Source organism: Mustela lutreola, chromosome 3, assembly GCF_030435805.1.
Source record: "Mustela lutreola isolate mMusLut2 chromosome 3, mMusLut2.pri, whole genome shotgun sequence".
Classification (NCBI taxonomy): domain Eukaryota; kingdom Metazoa; phylum Chordata; class Mammalia; order Carnivora; family Mustelidae; genus Mustela; species Mustela lutreola.
The window spans coordinates 182,445,112-182,463,603 of NC_081292.1; the positions used below are offsets into that span (position 1 = coordinate 182,445,112).

Sequence of the window (18,492 nt, forward strand, 5' to 3'; positions counted from 1 at the left end):
CCTCTTGCCTCTTTCTTGATGTCTTGCTTTGTAATCTTCATCCTAATTCTTCTTAAGGTCCTTGACTGCCAACCTGACCCTCCTCTCAAGCTTTAGGATTCTTGACTATGGAGCATAAACGGGCTGAGGATATATGTGACTAGACCCTGATAGGGCTAAGAAAACTACTGGTAAGAATCCTGGGGATCCTGTTAAATACAACCAGTCCCACACCTCTCCTTGGTCAAGGCTGATGAGCTTGGGCCATGTGTACCATAGCACACATGATGCATTTGTCATCCTCTGGTTCGGGTGCACACAGTTGTACAGCAGGGCTCATAGCTGAATTTCAACCACCTGGGCCAGGCACCTGCATGCCTGCACAGCAGGACCTCTTTAACGGTATGCAGAGCTCCCCAGCATATTTCCAGCCTTTCTCTTTGCCCTGACTCCCTATCCAACTGAGCAAACCATGCATCCTTTTCCCAGCTTTATAGAATTTCTGCTTTATAAAGAAGCAAAACTGTAAGAGGAGAGATGGATGAGAGGTCCCCCTGCCTCCCAGGGCCTTCTAAAGGGGAGACTTTCTCTGAGTGGAGCCCCCAGATCCTTTGTCTGAATCATAACAATCCCATCATGATATTGAGCTCCGGCATTGACAAAGCATTTTCATACCCTTCCTCTCAGCTGTTCCAAAGAACCCTCTCTTCATTCTTCCTCTCCCTCCCCTCTCTTTGGAGGATTGGTGAGTTGGAGAGGCCACTCCTCACCCACTGACCACAGTGAGCCTGGATTCTGGAGCAGGTGGCAGAAGCCCTCAGGCATCCTGGGGCTGAGTGGTAGCAGCACCAGAGCCCCTGGCACCAGTGCAGGTTCTACCCAGTTCCCCATTTGGCCCAGTTAATGGCACACATGATCCCACATAGGCAGGGCCCTCAAAGCCCTTGGGACTCCCCTTATTCTGTCACTCAGGGATGCTTGTGACTTCAAGCCCATAGGGGACCTATCAATAAGGAGGAGTGGCCCAGGTCATTGCCCAAACCCAGAGAAGGTAACCAATATTGGAGAACAGTTAGACTTGGACTTGAGCCATTCCCAGGGGTCCACCTGTGCAAAGTCAGGCATCTGCTCCTGTGGGAAGAGCCCTGGACTAGAAGTCAGAACATCTGGGATCTAATCATATAGCATCCTTGAACCTCCATTCCCTCACTTGCAAAGTGGGGCTATTGATCCCTACCTTGTTGGTCTCACGGAGTTGTGAGGATTCAAGGAGAAACCACTAAAAATGCTTGTGGTATTATGAAAAAGCACTTGGGCAGTCAAAGTAGGGCCTTCATTCTCCTGCACTGGTCCCCCACCACCATGGATTCCAGGGTAGGGCCGAGGGAGCAAGGGACAGAATTCTGAATAGGCCATGAGTTCTGCTTTCTAAATGGATGGGTTCTAGAGCCCATGACCCTGTTGCATTTGGTTCCTCTAAAACCTTCCATACTTAATCCATTTCATCAATCAGGAAGGAAGCTGGGCTGTCTGAGAGGGAGAAGGCTTGATGAGACCAGTGACAAAACAGGGCTTGAACCCTGGGCTCTTGATCCTAAATTCAGACTGTTAAGGGAAGGCTGACCAGAGCTGGGGTTAAAAGCCTCAGGCCTCAGCAGAACCCCACACTTCTGTGGGCCCCAAAAGAGTCTGGAGTCCCTGCCTGGTCACAGACTCCTAACTGTCCCCTTGGAGAATGGTAATAGTAATAATAGCTTAATGTTTAGAGCCTGTCTGAGTGGTCAGCATGGGCTATATAAGCCTCATAATTCTGTATGGTAGATACTGTAATCCCATTTTATAGATGTAGAGACTAACTTCCCCCAAAGTCATACAACTAAGAAATGAGGGAACCAGAGTTGAACCTAGAACCCATACAAACGAGCCTCAGAGCCCAGCAGCCCTTCTCCCTTCTTCCTGCTTTGCAGGGGTAAGAATGGGCAAAAGATCTACTATCTCCCATTCCTTTTGGAGGGTATGTGGCTGCTGGGAAGAGTCAGCAAGATTGCTTCAGGAATGGCAGTGGGAGCTTGAATAGGACACTCCCTGTTTCTAGGACTGAGTGTTCCCGTCTGTACAACTAGGGAGTTGAGAGAGCTAATATTTGCTGCAGCCTTTGTCAATACAAACCTTCTAGGGTTTCCTGGACCTAGGGGTCCAACTCTGCTTCCCACACTGGTGCCTAAGGAGTAGGGGCTTAGAGGCCAAGCTAGGAGTCTTCTCACTTTTCCAACCTCCTCCTATTCTAGACAGGTTGATGGTCAGCAAAAACCTGTGGGTCTGGGACCCAGCCAGGTGAGAGGAGGATGGAGAAGAAGCTGCCTGGGACTCATCTATTGGCTGCACTCAGCCAAGGCCAAAGGGGATGAAAGAGGTCATCCCCTTTCTGATGCAGCCAAGACCCAGGGACAGTGGGCTGGAGGGGGAGCACCTCTCAGCCTCTTTCCAGAGCTCACCTACCCCTTCAGCACCTGAGTCCTCTGTGAGGCACAGAGCCTGAGCTGTTGATCAACAGTCCAGAGCTGGGATATCTGGATAGACCTCCAGCTCTGAGCACCTGTCCCTTCTGTCTGTCTCAGCCTTCTGCTGAGAGCATTGAATGAACCCCACTGCCTCCCCACTCTTTCAGCTCTGGCCTCCTGCTCATCATTTTCTATCTGGGAAAGAAATAAGAAGGCATGAAGGAAAGAGATTGGAACCTCATCTCCACCTCCAAGGCCCTCCCCTCTCGTGAAGTCCTGGGTTTGGTCTCCAGCAAACATCCTAATCTCTTATCTTTCTCCCCACCCCACCCCCTGCCTGCAATTTCTCATCTACATCTTCCTTTAGGGTCCTGGACTCTGCCTCCCTCACTCCTCCTTCAACAAAGGCGAACACTCCAGCAATTGCAGCAAGTGAGGAATGAACCTGGGCCCTGCAGAACTCCTCAAGTTGGACTCTCTAGCCATCATCAGTCAGACACCACAGGATCATGGATCCTGCAGGAAATTTGCCCACTCTGATCCATGTGCTCTGGAGTCCCAGGCCTCCTCACCTCCTGGGCTCAAGCAGCAAGAGAGAAAGGCCTTCAGATTACCAATTCTGACACTAGCCGTCAGGTGCTGCCTGGCTGCAGGTGGGTTCCTAAGCCCAGAGCCTCATCTGCAGCTAGCATCCCTCCTTAGCTAGCCTCTTTTGAGCCAGGAAGCCCCACAGGTACTCAGAGACTTCAGGCCCCCTGGGAACCACATTCAGCTTTGCTAATACACAGTCAGTGTCTTTGGAAGGGATTTCAGCCTCCACACCTCCCCTGGGTTGGAGACCTTATACAATACACAACGCTGTTTCCGTCATTCTACTCCTGCTAGAACAAGGTGCCAACTGCAGCCTGGTTCAGGGACAACCAGGAGGCCAGTAGTTGAGATGGTGGATGGTAGGCTGGCATGACAGGGGATGGGGAAGGATGGAAGAGCAATTCTTCTGGGGGAAATGGAAAGGGGCTCCTGAGCCTCCTGCCTGACACAAATTGTCAGGACCAAATGAATGAAAAAAGGAGGGGAAGGAGAGACATAGGACAGAGAGAGTAGAGACAGGAAGCCGGAAGGCACTGAAGAGGCTAGATGAGGGAGAAGGAGAGACCTAGAAAGGGGGAGGAAAGATAAACCGCTAGAAGTTGTGGGGGGAAGACCCGGCGCTGGCCCAGAGGCCTGGAAAGGCAAGAAACGGGCCAAAGCAAGAGGGAGACGGGGAAGGAGATCCGGTCTCTAGGGAAGAGCAGAGAGTGAGAGAGGAGGAAGAGGGAGGAGGCTCAGGGAGGAGGAGGGAGCGGAGATAACGGGAGCAACTGCTGCCCGGGCCGGGAGCGGAGCGACAGGCGAGAGGGAGGGAAGCGGAAATTTAAAAGTGAAGATGCAGATAACGCAGCCTGGAGACGGGAACCCGGGTGGGGGTGGGGGGAGAAGGGGGAGGAGAGTGGGGCGGTGATGGGGGCTGCAATGGGCGGGAGGAGGGGCTGTGGCCCCTGGGGTCCAAGGTGGGGCCGGGTACCCTGCCCCACGCTGTTTGCTCAGAGTCAAGGAGGCGGAAAAGAAATGCGCTCCCGACCCCTATCAGAGTGGGAGGCCCAAGCCCATCCCCCGCGCGTCTCCCGGGTTGCGGGGCGCTGGGGGCTGCTGGGCGCGCTTGGCTGCGGCGCGGCGTGTTGGAGACTTTATTGCGATCGGGCGATAAGAGGGGCGGGGGCGGGGTCCGGGGGGCCGAGGCAGCTTCGCTTTAATTAAAACGGAAATTGCGGCCCCTGCCCGCGCGGGGGGCCGGAGGGTTCCAGGCAGCCTGGTAGCTGGGAGCATCGCTCCAGGACCCCTTCCATCCCCCGCCACACCCGGGCAGCCCCCTCCCGCCAGGCCCTGCCGGACCCGCGCCGTCTCCTTGTCACCCGCGGTTGCCTCGGGCGGGGATCGGTGCCCCGAGCGCAAAGCCTGACGCGTCCCCCTTTCTCATCCCCACCCCCACCTCCCACCACCCAGTCCCTGGCGGCGATGAGACAGAGCGGCGCCTCCCAGCCCCTGCTGATCAACATGTACCTGCCAGGTACCAGGGACCAGCCAGGGGCTGGAGGCACCAGGACCTGGGGCCGGAAGTTTGGGTTCGGGCCTGGGAAGGGGTTGCTGGGGTCCAAGGGAACTGAACGCGGTCCAGAGACTAGGATTGCTGGGAGGACTGAGCAATGTAGGGCACTGGGGGACCTTAAAGGCAGATGGAGAGCTTTAGGGTTTTAGTGTGAGGTCTAAGGACTCAAAGTGAGGAGACTGGGAACCTGGGAGGCCGAGGGCGCGAGCTCAGCGGCTGAGGGAGCCTGGTAGGGGAAGCAGGAGTCTTCGGTGTGGCAGGGGACTGACTCAGTGCGCGTTCAGCGTTGGGAAGCTGCGGTCAGCTGAGCGTCGCCCCAGCGCCCTCGTGGCTCCTCACCTCCGTGCTCCGAGCGTTCCCACCAGCCCAGCCTTCCTGGCGCCCTCCTCTCTTCTCGGATGGGCTCCGGGCGCTCCCGCTCCGCTGGCGCACTCCCTGCTCGGCTTTATAAGGCTCCCGCCGGCCCGTTCGGAAAGCGGATTTCCTTTTTCCTGGACGCGTTTCCTGACTTGGGCGTTATGGAGGGGCTCCGCGCGGCGCGCGCCCGGGCCAGGCTCGGGGAGGAGGAGCTGGCAGCTCGAGCCCCTAGCCTCGCACCCAGGAACCAACCCTCCACCCCCCACCCTCGGAGCCTTGGCCGGGAGCCCTCTCGGTCAAGCCCACAATCTCCGCCCGAGTCCTCCTGACTGTTTTTTCCCTGCTGCTACAGATCACGTCGGAGACGGTCTCTTCAAGGAAGGAAAGAGCCCCGGTTGGGGGCCGCTGAGCCCGGCTGTACAGAAAGGTGAGCTGGCCCGAAAGCAGGGGAGGGGGGGTGGAGACAGTGGATGGAGGCTGGGGCACCTACCCCAGAATTACAGGTGCCACCACTAGGAGATCGGTGGGTAGAAGGGATGTGCAATGCGGTATGACTGTGGAGAGGCTGAGGGGAGGGGGTATTCATTTGGCCTTTGGTTCCACTCCAGTATATTCTGAGTCCCAGAGCTGGACCTGCACACCAGGGCAGAGGGAGAGGATCCTGACCCTTGGCCTTTTTACACTGAGGGGCCAGGACCCGGGTGCTTGGTGTCCTTCCCCTCTTGGCAGCAGGAACACAAGGCGGGGGCCACATCCTGGCAAAGGGTAATTACTCCCTGGCCACTCCACCCCTTCTCCCCACTAGCACTGGGCCAGCACCTACAAGTCTCACTGGCCCAGGCCCGCCAGGCTCTAGGGGCCAAGTCGGCTGGGCCACTGATGTTGATTCTCAGGTTCGCTGAATTACTCTTGGCTTTGCCTTGTTGGTTTCAGAGCCTGGCTGGCCCTCCAGGCAAAGCCTCTCCACAGCCTCCCCCTGCCCCACCCCAGTATCCAGATCTCACCAAGTTACAGTAACCATAATGACAATGTTAGCAACTGCTTTTTCCAAAAGGGAATGTGACTCCCAAGGAGAATGGGTTTCCAAGCCTCTGATGTCGGTCTGCATGGGAGCCAGCTGTGCATTTTAACCTAAACCTTCCCTTAACTGTCCCTTGATCCTGACCTTAGAGCTCCCGACCTGGAGTCAGGCAGCTACTCGCTGAGCTGGTGTGGAGAGACTGGGGTTGAAATGATGGTGAGGGCCAGCATCTGGGTTCAGAGCAAGTGGTTGAGAGAGGAAGAGAGGTCCACCAGGCTTGATTTGAATCAATAATCAGACGACTTTGAGCAAAATTATTTTTCCCCCCTCTCCTAAAAGAGAGTGAGAAGAAGTCAGTGTATCAAAATTTTTCTCCACTTGTCTGACTGAGGCTGCAAAACAGGGGAGTGGGAATTCTCGGGCAGCCCTCTCTTTCATCACCATCCGGGAAAATCCTGCTTGGCGCTTCCAGCAACCCCCAAATCGGGACCGCCTGGCCCCATGATCCCAGAGATGGCCAAAGATGAGAGGAGGCAGGGAGTCAAGCCCAGCGGCTTTCCGGTCTTATCTCCTCTCTTCAGAGCTGTGCATCGCGCCCCAAAGTAGGACACCTTCCCATGCTGGGAATCCCGGCTGTTCCGAAAACTGGGGCGGAACCCCTAGTAGCGCCAGCGCGGCGCTCCGCACCCCGATCCTGAAGAGAGTGGGGAGCCTTCAGAGTCTGACCCTCCTCGCACGCTTCGGGGGCCACTGCCCCCATTCCTGTCTGACTGGTACCGCCAGAAAGCCAGCCTCCACCTCTTCTCCACCTCAGGCGGGGCCAATCCAACTTTGTCCTTTGGCCTAGGCCTTGTGTAGTGGCCGGTTGGTCCCGCGGCACCGGGGTCTCTTCCCCCGGATTTGCGGACATGGTCCAGCTGGGATGTGGCCGTCTAAGCACCTGCGCAGACTACCCTGTGCGGTCCCGTAGGTTCCTCTCTGCTCCGAATAAGGGCGCAGGCTCACGGTGGCAACAGAGGCCGGTGTTCAGCCCTTGCTGGCTTCCCAGAGTCGCGGGCCCCGGTACCGCCGCTGCCTCCACGCCGAGGAGGCTGTGCTTCGCCCCCCTCCCTAATTCTCACAAAGCCTGGAGCCCGCGGGGCTTCGTCCTTCTAAGAGGGAGAGCCCTGTTTCCATTGTGCAGAAGCACGGGAAAGGCTCAGGACCGCTGGGCCCATCAGCCTCTCCCCGGCCAGGCGCTGCAGCGGCGCCCGGCTACCCGGTCCCTACCCAACGCGCCCTTTTCCCCTACCCGACGCCGGTTCCCACCAGCCCCCCGCAGTCTGCCGCCTCACCTCTTGCCCTCCCTCCTACCTCCGCCGTCCCTTCCCTGACTGCCCGCCCCCTCCCCACAGGCAGCGGGCAGATCCAGCTGTGGCAGTTTCTGCTGGAGCTCCTGGCGGACCGCGCCAACGCCGGCTGCATCGCGTGGGAGGGCGGCCACGGCGAGTTCAAGCTCACAGACCCAGACGAGGTGGCGCGGCGCTGGGGCGAGCGCAAGAGCAAGCCCAACATGAACTATGACAAGCTGAGCCGCGCGCTGCGCTACTACTACGACAAGAACATCATGAGCAAGGTGCACGGCAAGCGCTACGCCTACCGCTTCGACTTCCAGGGTCTGGCCCAGGCCTGCCAGCCGCCTCCGGCGCACGCCCACGCCGCCGCTGCCGCCGCCGCTGCCGCTGCCGCCGCCCAGGACGGCGCGCTGTACAAGCTGCCTGCAGGTCTCGCCCCGCTGCCCTTCCCGGGCCTCTCCAAACTCAACCTTATGGCCGCCTCGGCCGGCGTCGCGCCCGCGGGCTTCTCCTACTGGCCGGGCCCGGGCCCCGCCGCCACCGCCGCCGCCGCCACCGCAGCCCTCTACCCCAGCCCCGGCTTGCAGCCCCCGCCCGGGCCCTTCGGAGCGGTGGCCGCAGCCTCGCACTTGGGGGGCCACTACCACTAGACGGGGCGGCCCTGTGCCGCGCGGCCTCTCCCGGGCGCCCAGAGCCTCGCTCGGTCCCATCCACACCCGGGAAAGGGGCCGGGAGCCTCCCCGACCGTTTCTGTCATCTTAGATTTTCCTCCGTCGCAGCACCCAGCCCCTGGGGGGAAGGGACCTGAAGCCTCCTCCGTCTTCTTTTAACTTTGTATTTGCCACCGCCTCCCGCCACCTCGTCGTACCCGCCCGCACCCCGGCTTTCTTTACCTTCCATCTTCATGGCCCCAGAGCCCTCAAGGGGGTTGCGGGACCTCCCGTGTCTTTTTCTGCCCTCCACCTGTACTTCTGCCTGGCTCCTGGAAGCCCCTTCCGTTCTGACCTCTCTTTTTCGAATTCCAAGTCTTTTCTCGTTTTTTCTTTCTCCCACGGAGCGGCCCCGTCCTAGAGTGATAGCGGCCTCACACCGCCCACCTGCTCCTTGACCTCCGGGACTTCACCGGGTTTGGTGAGGCTCCCTGGCCCTGGGACTCATCTAGGTAGCTTCCGCCCCCCCTTTCCTCTCTCTCTCCCTCTCTCTCTCTCTCCCTCTCTCTGGATGGCCTGGTGTGTTTCTATTCCCTTCCAGACCCATTAAAGCTCCCAAGCTCCCTACTGCCTCCTCTTTGTGTTCTTTGATGCACCTGAACCTTTTTTCAGGGGGAAAGGAGATGCCCAGCTTAGGCCTGAGCAGAAAGGAAGAGTTGGAGAGAATGAGGAGGCCAAAGCCGACTTGGGTGCTACAGGGGGCAGGGGAGTCTCTGGTGGGTGGGCTCGGCCCAAGAGGGAGACCGCCCTAGTGTAGCAGCCCCACCGGACTGACCGCGGGGCAGTGGATCCCAACCGGCCTCACCCTGCCTTCCACCTGCCCCTTCACCTCACCCCATCCCACCCTCCATCCCAGCCTGTCTCATCTGCAGGCCCGCTCAACCTTTCCTGTCTCCAGTTCGTCTCCTTCCCCACCTGCCCTGCCCTCCCCAGCCGACCCTCTCTTTGACTTTCTCTCGCTCTCCTTCACAAGCCCCCCCCACCGCCCCTCTATCTCCAACGCTATCTCTTCTGTGGATCTGCCTCCCGATTTTCAGAAAGACCGAGACATCTCCCCACCCTACCCCTCGCTCTCCGCCTCGGGTTCCGCACCTGCGGCCACCCACAGTGGCTTGGTGAGGCACCCTCCTTCTCTCGGGTAGCGCGCGCCCTCTGCTGGTCGGAGGAGGTAACCCAGGGCCGGGTTTTACCGCTACATCCGGACTTAGCCTGGTGAAGCCTCAGGTGTCCCATCTCCCAGCGTCCAGGTGGACCCCCAGGCTTCCAGGCTTTCTTTGATCTTCAAAGAGGAGGGCAAAGGGGAACCTCGGCCCTGCCTCCCTCAAGAAGTCCTGGAAGTGGCTCAAGTGTGTCATTCTGTTGCCTGCCCCCGCTTTTTAAAGATTTTATTTATTTGAGAGAAAGAGTGCGCCTGAATAGAGGGAGGGGCAGAGGAAGTGGGACAGCAGGCTCCCCGCTCAGCGGGGAACCCGACATGGACTTCATCCCAGCACCCTCCGATCACGCCCCCTTAAAGCCGAAGGCAAATGCTTAATGGCTGGGCCCTTCTCCTCCCCACCTGGAGGCCCTTCTGAATCCTGCAGGCACTGGGACCATGGCCTTTATGCTCTCTCAAGAGGCTTTTTTTTAAATAAAGATTTTTATTTATTTATTTGACAGAGATCATTAGCAGGCAGAGAGGCAGGCAGAGAGAGAGGTGGGTAAGCAGGCTCCCCGCTGCGCAGAGAGCCAGATGTGGGGCTCGGTCCCTGGAGCCTGGGATCATGACCTGAGCCAAAGGCAGAGGCTTTAACCCACTGAGCCACCGAGGCACACCTCTTGAGAGAGGCTTTTTACAAAAACTATTGGCCGGAAAACTGCCTTAAACAGGTTCCGTTAGATGAAACAACACCTGGGCAGGTGAGTGAGGCGATTGCTCCGACCTTGGGCTGCACATCAAGGCAAGCCCCCACCCCTTCCCCCATGGTCTTGGTACTTCTTTCCCAAGGTTCCTTCGGGTTGCTGGTTGAAGGGAGAACACCCTGGGCTCCCAGAGGAGGCCGAGGAGATCTCCTTGTGCGCTGTGGGTGGGAAGGGGATTGCAGATGGAAGGCGCACAATTTGGTACAGGAGGGCTGAGATGTTTTTCCCCAAAGAGTGTTGATGAAGTGATCAAAGTCTACCTAGGGAAAGAGTGTTTATTCTTTTTCATTTTATTTTCACTTAACTTTTTCCTGGTTGTCCAAATAACACATACTTGGCATAGGAAATTTGGAAGATACACACATATGGCCTTCATTAAATATGAATTGGACAAAGGGGGGAATGAAGCATGGGGGGAAAATTACCTACAGGCCCATTACACTGAGGTCACTATTCATATCTCTTTGACATAATTCCTTTCCTTTTCACTATGCCTTTTAGAATTTAATGGCACCCTACTTTAGTAACCTAATATCCTAATATGAACGTGTTCCATCTCATTACGCCCTATAGACCTCATGAGGTGGAAGAGCGGACTCACGCATTCCAAGGGGGCGAGTCCCACGTTGTAAGGGCCTTGGTGACTTGGAGAGAGGAGGGAAGGACCTCTTTGCAGGGGGCAGGAAGCTGGGAAGGAGAACAGATTCACTGGGGAGATAGAACCGAGATCCAGAAAGATCTGGGCTGCTGAGAATCATGGGCTAAATGTAACAAGGTGAAATTTTCTGGCAGGGAGGGTGAGGCCCTGCTCTTAGATCTTTAAATGAAAGGACAGAAGGTCAGAGTGTGAGGCGTGGCAAGAAGTGGCTCAGGAGAGCCTGTGTATAAATTAGTGGCTTCTTAGCATAATATTAAATGGGAGGCTGAAGGTGGAATGCAGAAAAATCATTGTGATCTGAAGTGGTATTGATGGAGCTATGGGAGTGAAGGTGAAGGAAATGACCCACTTGCGCTAGTAGTTGTGCCCCCGGTATACTGGACACAGTGTCTAGAGAACAATCCTGAGAGAACACCAGATGGAGAACATATAGCATAGTGGGCTCGGGCTGTGAGAAGAGAGAAAGCTGGAGAACCAACCACAATGAGAGACGTAATCTGGAAATCACACTGGGGAAAGCGACATGAGGGCTGTCCTCAATTACTCCAAGAGCTGGCTTGTGACAGAGGATCTGGATGTATGTATGTGACAAAAGGCAGTATTAGGACGCGTGGTAGGAAGCTACGTATAGAGAAATGTGCCAGTTTGATCTGGAAGGAAGGCAGTTGTCAGTACTCAGCAGCCCCTTCCCTAGGGGGTTGGGGAGGCAGAGACAAGATAACATCTCCAACCTTGAGACTCTTCAAGTCCTGGGAGTCAGCTGGTAAGGGTGGGATTTCAGGCACGTTGAGGAGCCGAGGGGAGGTGCCCCTAGATTAGAGGCTCTTAATCCCTAGGAAATCACATCCTTTTTTTTTTTTAAGATTTTATTTATTTATTTGACAGAGATCACAACTAGGCAGAGAGGCAGGCAGAGAGAGAGGGGGAAGCAGGCTCCCCGCTGCGCAGAGAGCCAGATGCGGGGCTCGGTCCCAGGACCCTGGGATCATGACCTGAGCCGTAGGCAGAGGCTTTAACCCACTGAACCACCCAGGCGCCCCAGGAAATCACATCCTTAAAGCCACCTGCCCCTCTGTTTTTTCCTACACTCAGGGCCAGTTTGGAAGCTAAGATACAAGATTGGGAATCAGAAAACATGAACTCCAGTCCCAGTGTGGCAACTCTCTTGCTTCATCATCTTTGGGCAATCACATCTCTTCTCTGGGATTCTATTGTGTCTCCTTAAAATGAGGCTCAACCAGGGATTTGAGAATTCTACTTGGTGGAACCTCAGAGGTCACCTAGATTTTCTCTGTCCAAAAAGAAGAAGAGTTGGAAAATGACTCTCCAAGGTGATTTCTAAGGTTGTGTCCAGCCCCTGAATCCCATAGATGGGTGTTCTCTTCTCTAGGCCATCTCAGGTCTGGCTATAGCTCTGCCTCAGTGATGTTTCCAAGCCCTGAGCTACTGTGATCTTGAGATGACTCTATTCCACCTCAAGTCCCAAAGAAGCCACACTCTTTTATTTATTTACTTTGAAGATTTTATTTATCCATTTGACGCAGACAGAAAGAGAGAGTGAGCATATAAGCAGGGGAAACAGGAGAGGGAGAAGCAAGCTCCTTCCTGAGCAGGGAGCCCGATGCAGGAATTTGAGGGGCTCAATCCCAGGACCTCAGGATCAAGACCTGAGCCCAAGGCAGATGCTTTGACCGACTGAGCCACCCAGGTGCCCTGAAGCCACACTCTTAATACACTCATCTTCCTGATGTTTCAGGTCTGTCCTCATGGACCCTTAACCCCTTGATCCTTGGCCTTCGAGGATCCTGACCCTATCATTGCTTCTCTTTCCCATTCCAAAGTCCAGTTCCTCTTGCATTCCCTGAAGTCCTGAGCCTTTTCTTCATCTCCTTATTCATGTCACTGGTGAAAATATGACTCACTCCCCACCTCCCCACTCCCATCCCCCCAAACTATTTGTTTCTGTTACAAAGTTTATAAAACACTTACACATCCATTGTTTTGCTGGTCCCCTCCAAGATCAGGGAGGAAGACAGGGCCTTCTAGAAGGATAAATAAACCAAGGCACAAGAGGTTAAGAGACTTGGCCAAAGTCTCAGATTTGTTGACCTGTGTCTTCTGGTTTCTCTCGCAAGTCTTTTCCCAGGGCTGAGTGGTTTCTCCATTGTCTTGCGTGGCCCTTGATCACCTTCTTTGCAGGATCCTCCCCCACCCCGAGCCAGGATTACACACACCTGTGTCTCCTCCACAGGTGGAGGATAGCATGTGTGCCATGTCACCAAGCTCTGCTTGCAGATGGACTCAGAAGCCTGGATAGCATGTGGCATGAGAACATCTGTGTCTACAGCACCTGATACTTGCATGGTCACAGAGGCACATATTAGTTCAGGGGACCACAGATAAACAGCGAAATGGGCTTCTGTGCTGTCCTTTTCTCAGACCCTTCTGCTTTTCTGGACTTCATCTTTTTCCAACATGTCTTTAAGATGCATGGAACTTCAGGTTTTTCCCCAACCTGTTTATAATCTGTATCAGTTAAACTTGCTGATAATAAAAAGAGCAGTCCTACCATTCACTGAACCTGACTCTGCCGGGCTACGCCCTATGCCAATGCTTTTCATATGGCATCTCCTCTGAGTGGTCCACAACCTTGTGAGGTGGGGGTGGTTACCTCCCCTTCCAGATGAGGAAGCTCAGGCTCGGAGAAGTCAGGTGGCTGACTTAGCCCATGATTTCTGAGCTCAAGTCTTCAACATCACACCAGATTCCCTCCTGCTGGGCCTTCCTGGAGAGCCTCTTCCTCATGTGGATGGGACCTGCTGCTTACCCATATCAGGTGTACTCTTGTCTGATTGTCGTGGCAGAAGGTGGATGGTTATGAAGAGAAGATTGACAGCTTGTCTTATGAGTCCTTATTTAGGGCCTCCATCTGGTAAAGAACAAATCGGAGACTTTTTTGTTGCCCCCTTGTCTTTTGCAGGGCTTCACCTTCTTACTTGTGTTCCTACAAGCTTGGAGTAGATCACTGTACTCTGGGGTGAGGCCAGGGGTCTGACTGTACCTTGCCTTTGGTGGCATTTCCTATCTTAGTTTTGTCAGTGGTATTTTTCCCTGACTCTCCTCTGTCTTAGAATGGCGGGTTTCATCTGTAGAGACAAGTGACCCACTGTCCCATTGACTGTGACTTTTTCTATTTCTGAGAATTCTCTCACTGGATGCTGCCTGCTATTTCTGTCTTTCCTTTCTCTGTAGACAGAGGCAACATAGTATGGGGGGGAGGGAGGAACAAGGGCTCTGCGGCTCTGGGTTTGGGTGCTGGCTCCATCCCTTACTAGCTGTGTGACCTCAAGCACGTTGCTTTTGTACTTTGTGCAATTATCCTATCTGCAAAGTGGATTTGCTAGTAACAGAACCTACTGTATAGGGCTGAAGTACCTTATTACATATCAGTATTTTCTATTATTAGACAAACCAACAAAACTACCCAAAACAAGGCAAGAACCTGCCTCTTCCCCTCTAGTGCCAATCAGATGCTGCTGTATGTTATGGGAGGAACTTGAGTGGCCACAGCTACTTTTATAGGCCAATCCAGACCTTGTCCTGGGCCCATCTGCTGAGCTTCTCTTGACTGGTGATGGGGCCGCACCACTGTCACATGGGTCAGCCTCCTATACTCAGTGCATTCTCCATTTCTTCTTGCGGCAATACTGAATCTAGAATTAGAGCATGTCAGCTAGTTATCAGCCTTGTTACTTTGGAAATCGGTCTGTACTCTTTGGAGACTTCGTTTTCTCTTCGAAAACTGTGGACAGGGGGCGCCTGGGTGGCTCCGTTGGGTAAGCCTTCGACTAGGGTCATGGTCCCAGGGTCGTGGGATTGAGCGCCACATTGGGTTCCTTGCTCAGGAGGGAGTCTGTTTCTCCCTCTCCCTCTGTCCCCGCTCATGCTCTCTTTATCTCAAATAAATAAATAAAATCTTTAAAAAATAGATAAAATAAAATGTGGGCAATACTAATACTTATTACCCATTGTCATCATGTAGATTAAATAAGAATAATATTAGCAATATGGGACACCTGGATGGCTCAGTCAGTTAAGTGTCTGACTCTTGATTTCAACTCGGGTCATGATCTCAGGGTCATGAGATCAAGCCCCACGTCAGTCTCTGTACTCAGGGTGGAGTCTGCTTGAGATTCTCTCTCTCCCTCTACCCCTCCTCCTGCACTCTCTCTCTCTCTCTCTCAAATAAATACATAAATTTTAAAAAGAATAATATTAGCAATAGCACCTAACCTACTTCTCACACTTATCACCACCTAAATAATATCCTAATATTATTCCTCTCAGTGTAGCAGAAATAGCGAGCTTTCCTCCCACTCCCGCCCCAAGTTGCATGCTCCTTACTTCACATAGTAGGGTTCTCACTGGGAAGTGATTGCCCAGCCAGGGTCGAATTTTCCAGCTCTCCTTACATTTTGGTGGGAGTCATGTGGCTTGTTTCTGCCAACAAAATATGAATGGAAATGATAGTATGTGTCGCCGTTAGGCCCAAGCCCTTAGAAATGGATGTGCCGTTTCCATACTGTCTTATTTCCTTTCTGCCTTCTGGGTTCAGAGGAGAGCTCATTCCTAAGAGAAGGCAGAGCTACCACATGGTTGGATCCTGGTTCCTAAAAACCCCATGGAAAGAAGTCACCCATCAACATGCATTACGCTATTCCCTGAAGTTTGCAGGATTTCTTGTTATAGCAACTAATGTTACCGTAACTGATATCCAAATCACAAAGCTTCACAACAATCCTCTGAAATAGACATTATGATGTCCCCCACTTCATAGATGTGGAAACTGAGGCACAGAGGGGTTAAGCCTGAAGTCCCACAGTGAAAAAGAGCAGAGCAGACTCTGTACCCAGTCTCATTTCAGAAGCAGTGAGTTCTCTTAACCACTAAGGATGTGAAAGAGCTTTATACACTGAAGCCTCATAGAAATAATAATAATAATAATAATAATGGCTAATACTTATTGAACACTTACATGCCAGGCACTGTTTACAGATCTTTATGTTTGATGTACCTGGACGGCACCCCAGTGGGTTAAACCTCTGCCTTCAGCTCAGGTCAGGATCCCAGGGTCCTGGGATTGAACCCTGCATCAGGCTCTCCGCTAAGCGTGGAGCCTGCTTCTCCCCACCTCCGCCTGCCTTTCTGCTTAGTTATGACCTCTGTCTGTCAAATAAATAAATAAAAATCTTTTTCAAAAAGATCTTTATGTTCATTTAATCCTTATGACCCTCTGTAGTTGCTTTTAATATTATTCCTACTCTGTAGATGAGGAAAACTAAGGCACAAAATGTTAAAGAACTTGCTTGGGGTCACAGCATTGCTAGAGGTATGATTCAAACCTAGCAGCCAGCTCACCCCTTTCCCCACCCCTTCATCCCTTATCATCTCTGATGGAAGAATGAGTGGATCCTAAGATTCTGAGAGGCCCAGGAAGTGGTGGGACTATAGCTTGCGCCCAAACCCCAGCCCAACCCCAGGACAAGTTCCAAATCCAGCACTTACCATGGGTTCCAGACAAAGACAGTGAGTAATGCCTATCAGAAGTCTTGTGGCCAATTGTGACCTTTGAATTTATCTCAAATGACATGATAGAGTAGAAGGAACCCAAATGGACATGGATACAAACCCAGCCTTTATGTACTCTCGTTGGAACACAGAAGGCTACTTGCTCTCTCTGAGACTCAGTGACCTCATCTGTAGAATGGAGATGCTGATTATGCCCACCTTGTTGATTTGCTGCAAGGACAGAGCATGTGCCTAAAGAGTCTAGTGCACAGAGTTGCTTCCCAAGTGTTACCCCCACCCCTAGCATCAACCAGCTCAGAACACAGCGCTTCCCTGTGAGCTCAAACCCTCTCCCACCAGTCTCATCCTCCAGTCCTCCAGTCTTGCCTCCTCCAAGTGTACCTACCCTTAGTCTCTTTCCATGAGTCAGAGAAGCTCCTTCCTTGAGTTTCTGAGAGATCAAGGGATGGAGGAGTAGTTGAAGGAGACTGGAAGGCCAGACCCTGAGCATGAACATCAGGTTCCTTTTTCTGGAAGAGGAGGACATGTTGCTTAGCAACACAGCAGGAAGTTATCAGGGCAGCTTCAGGCTGTGCTGTCTTTTTTATCCTGCAGCATGGGGATGTCTGAGGTGACACCAGATGGGGAGATGAATGGGGAAAGCAGGGAAGGGTCTGTGGTCTGACAGCAACCTCTGGACCTCATCCTCTCTCCCTGTGATTCACCATACCTTTACCTTTTCCCCTTGGCTTTCTACTTTTGACACACAGAGGCAGAGAGACAAGTTCTGGGTCCATCTTGCACACACTTGTATGCAATGACCACTTCCATGACCATGCATCTAAAACTCAGGATCACCTTATGTGAACTGCACGTTACAGTTTACAAGACACACCCATAAACAAGATTTCACCCGATACTTACAACAGCTTCTTTAATTCCTTTATGACAGGGGGCAAAGTCTCAAGGTCCCACCGTGAGGAAATAGCGTGGCCCAAATTTGCTGCAAATCTCAAAATATTTCCATTACATGTTGAAGCATGGATGTTAAGACAGGCATTGTCACATGCTTGTATGCACCCGATTCTATATCCGTACAGTTTGAAAGTTCTTCATGCCTAGTGTCCCAAGATGCCCCCAAATGCACCTGTCCCCCATCCCTGGTCACAAAGCAGGTACAATATAGATGCAAGGTTCCCTGCTGGCAAGAGCCAGCCTGGGGCTAGGGGCTCCTTAGAGTGTGGAATCCCAAGAGGGACCTGTCCTGGTGGCCCAGAGGCCTCAACTCAGGAATGCTGCTGGGCTGGGCCTGGTTGGCATAAATGTCTACATACCAGAAGCTGAAGCAAGTCCCTTGGCTGGCATTCTATAGAGATGCACGTGGGTCCCACTGGAACCTTGCCTGCAGCAAGGAGTAAACACATGTCACCAAGGTCATGGATAGCTCATGGGAGGTTCAGGTCTCCAGAGCTCCCCACTGCCTCAGGAGCCAGCAGAGCTGGTCAGAACAGCCCTGGGCTCCAATCTGGACTGTGCCTTGGTCCCTTATTCCCTCTGTCAATGTTTATTAATAATGCTGATTACCATAGCAATGGCTGTTACCCCAACAACAATAATATTGTCAGGCCTGTTGAGCCACAACACATCTGAAATCCTTGTTTCCATCTGATAGATGAGAAAACCAAAGTCAGAGAGGTTGAATAACTTAAATTAATGATCAAATAGGGACTCAAACCTCTGATTCGCAGAATTTTATTCTGTGCATCACATCACACTGCCTTTACATGTTAGGGGAGAGTGGGGAAGGAGGAGTAGCAAAGGAAAAAATTCAGCCACTCCATCCTTCGTTGTCAAACTGCACATGCCCAGGACCATGTTGGCCAACATGCCTCAGAACAGGCAATTTGAATAATTATTTTGATTAAGGCTTTATCAACTTCCAAAAAATTATTTGAGATGACTTACTATATAGCAATATACACAAAATGGAATGTTCAGTTTTAAAAGACAATAAAAAAGCAGTTGGTGAAATATGAGAAATATTCCCCTAAGTCAAGAACAAGGCAAATAAATCTGTTTTACCCCTTCTAACCTTACCCCTGCCACTGCTGGACATTCTGCTAAAGGTCCTAGTCAATGCAATAAGACAAGAAAAGATATATTTTGTATGCAAATCTTGGAAAGGAAGATATTAAAATGTCCTTGTTTGCAGATGGTATGGCTGCCAACAGATCCAAATGAACATGAAACTAATGAAACTTATATATCCAGTAACATATAAGATTAACATACAAAAACATATGGTTATCCTATAAC

The 18,492-nt window shown here is 52.8% G+C and overlaps 1 protein-coding gene across 1 annotated transcript; it reads left to right on the top strand.

The window, feature by feature from the left end:
• Positions 1-4,535: 4,535 nt before the first annotated feature.
• Positions 4,536-8,535, top strand: FEV (FEV transcription factor, ETS family member). Its single transcript, XM_059168887.1, has 3 exons — positions 4,536-4,642; positions 4,887-5,410; positions 7,399-8,535. The coding sequence occupies exons 1-3, from the start codon at positions 4,536-4,538 to the stop codon at positions 7,986-7,988; spliced, it is 1,221 nt and encodes a 406-aa protein (XP_059024870.1). The 3' UTR covers positions 7,989-8,535.
• Positions 8,536-18,492: the final 9,957 nt, after the last annotated feature.

Coding starts and splice junctions, on each gene's coding strand:
- FEV (XM_059168887.1), top strand. CDS start 4,536: ATGAGACAGAGCGGCGCCTCCCAGCCCCTGCTGATCAACATGTACCTG. Junction 4,643..4,886: donor ACCTGGGGCCGGAAGTTTGG/GTTCGGGCCTGG, acceptor TCGGTGTGGCAG/GGGACTGACTCAGTGCGCGT. Junction 5,411..7,398: donor GAGCCCGGCTGTACAGAAAG/GTGAGCTGGCCC, acceptor CCCTCCCCACAG/GCAGCGGGCAGATCCAGCTG.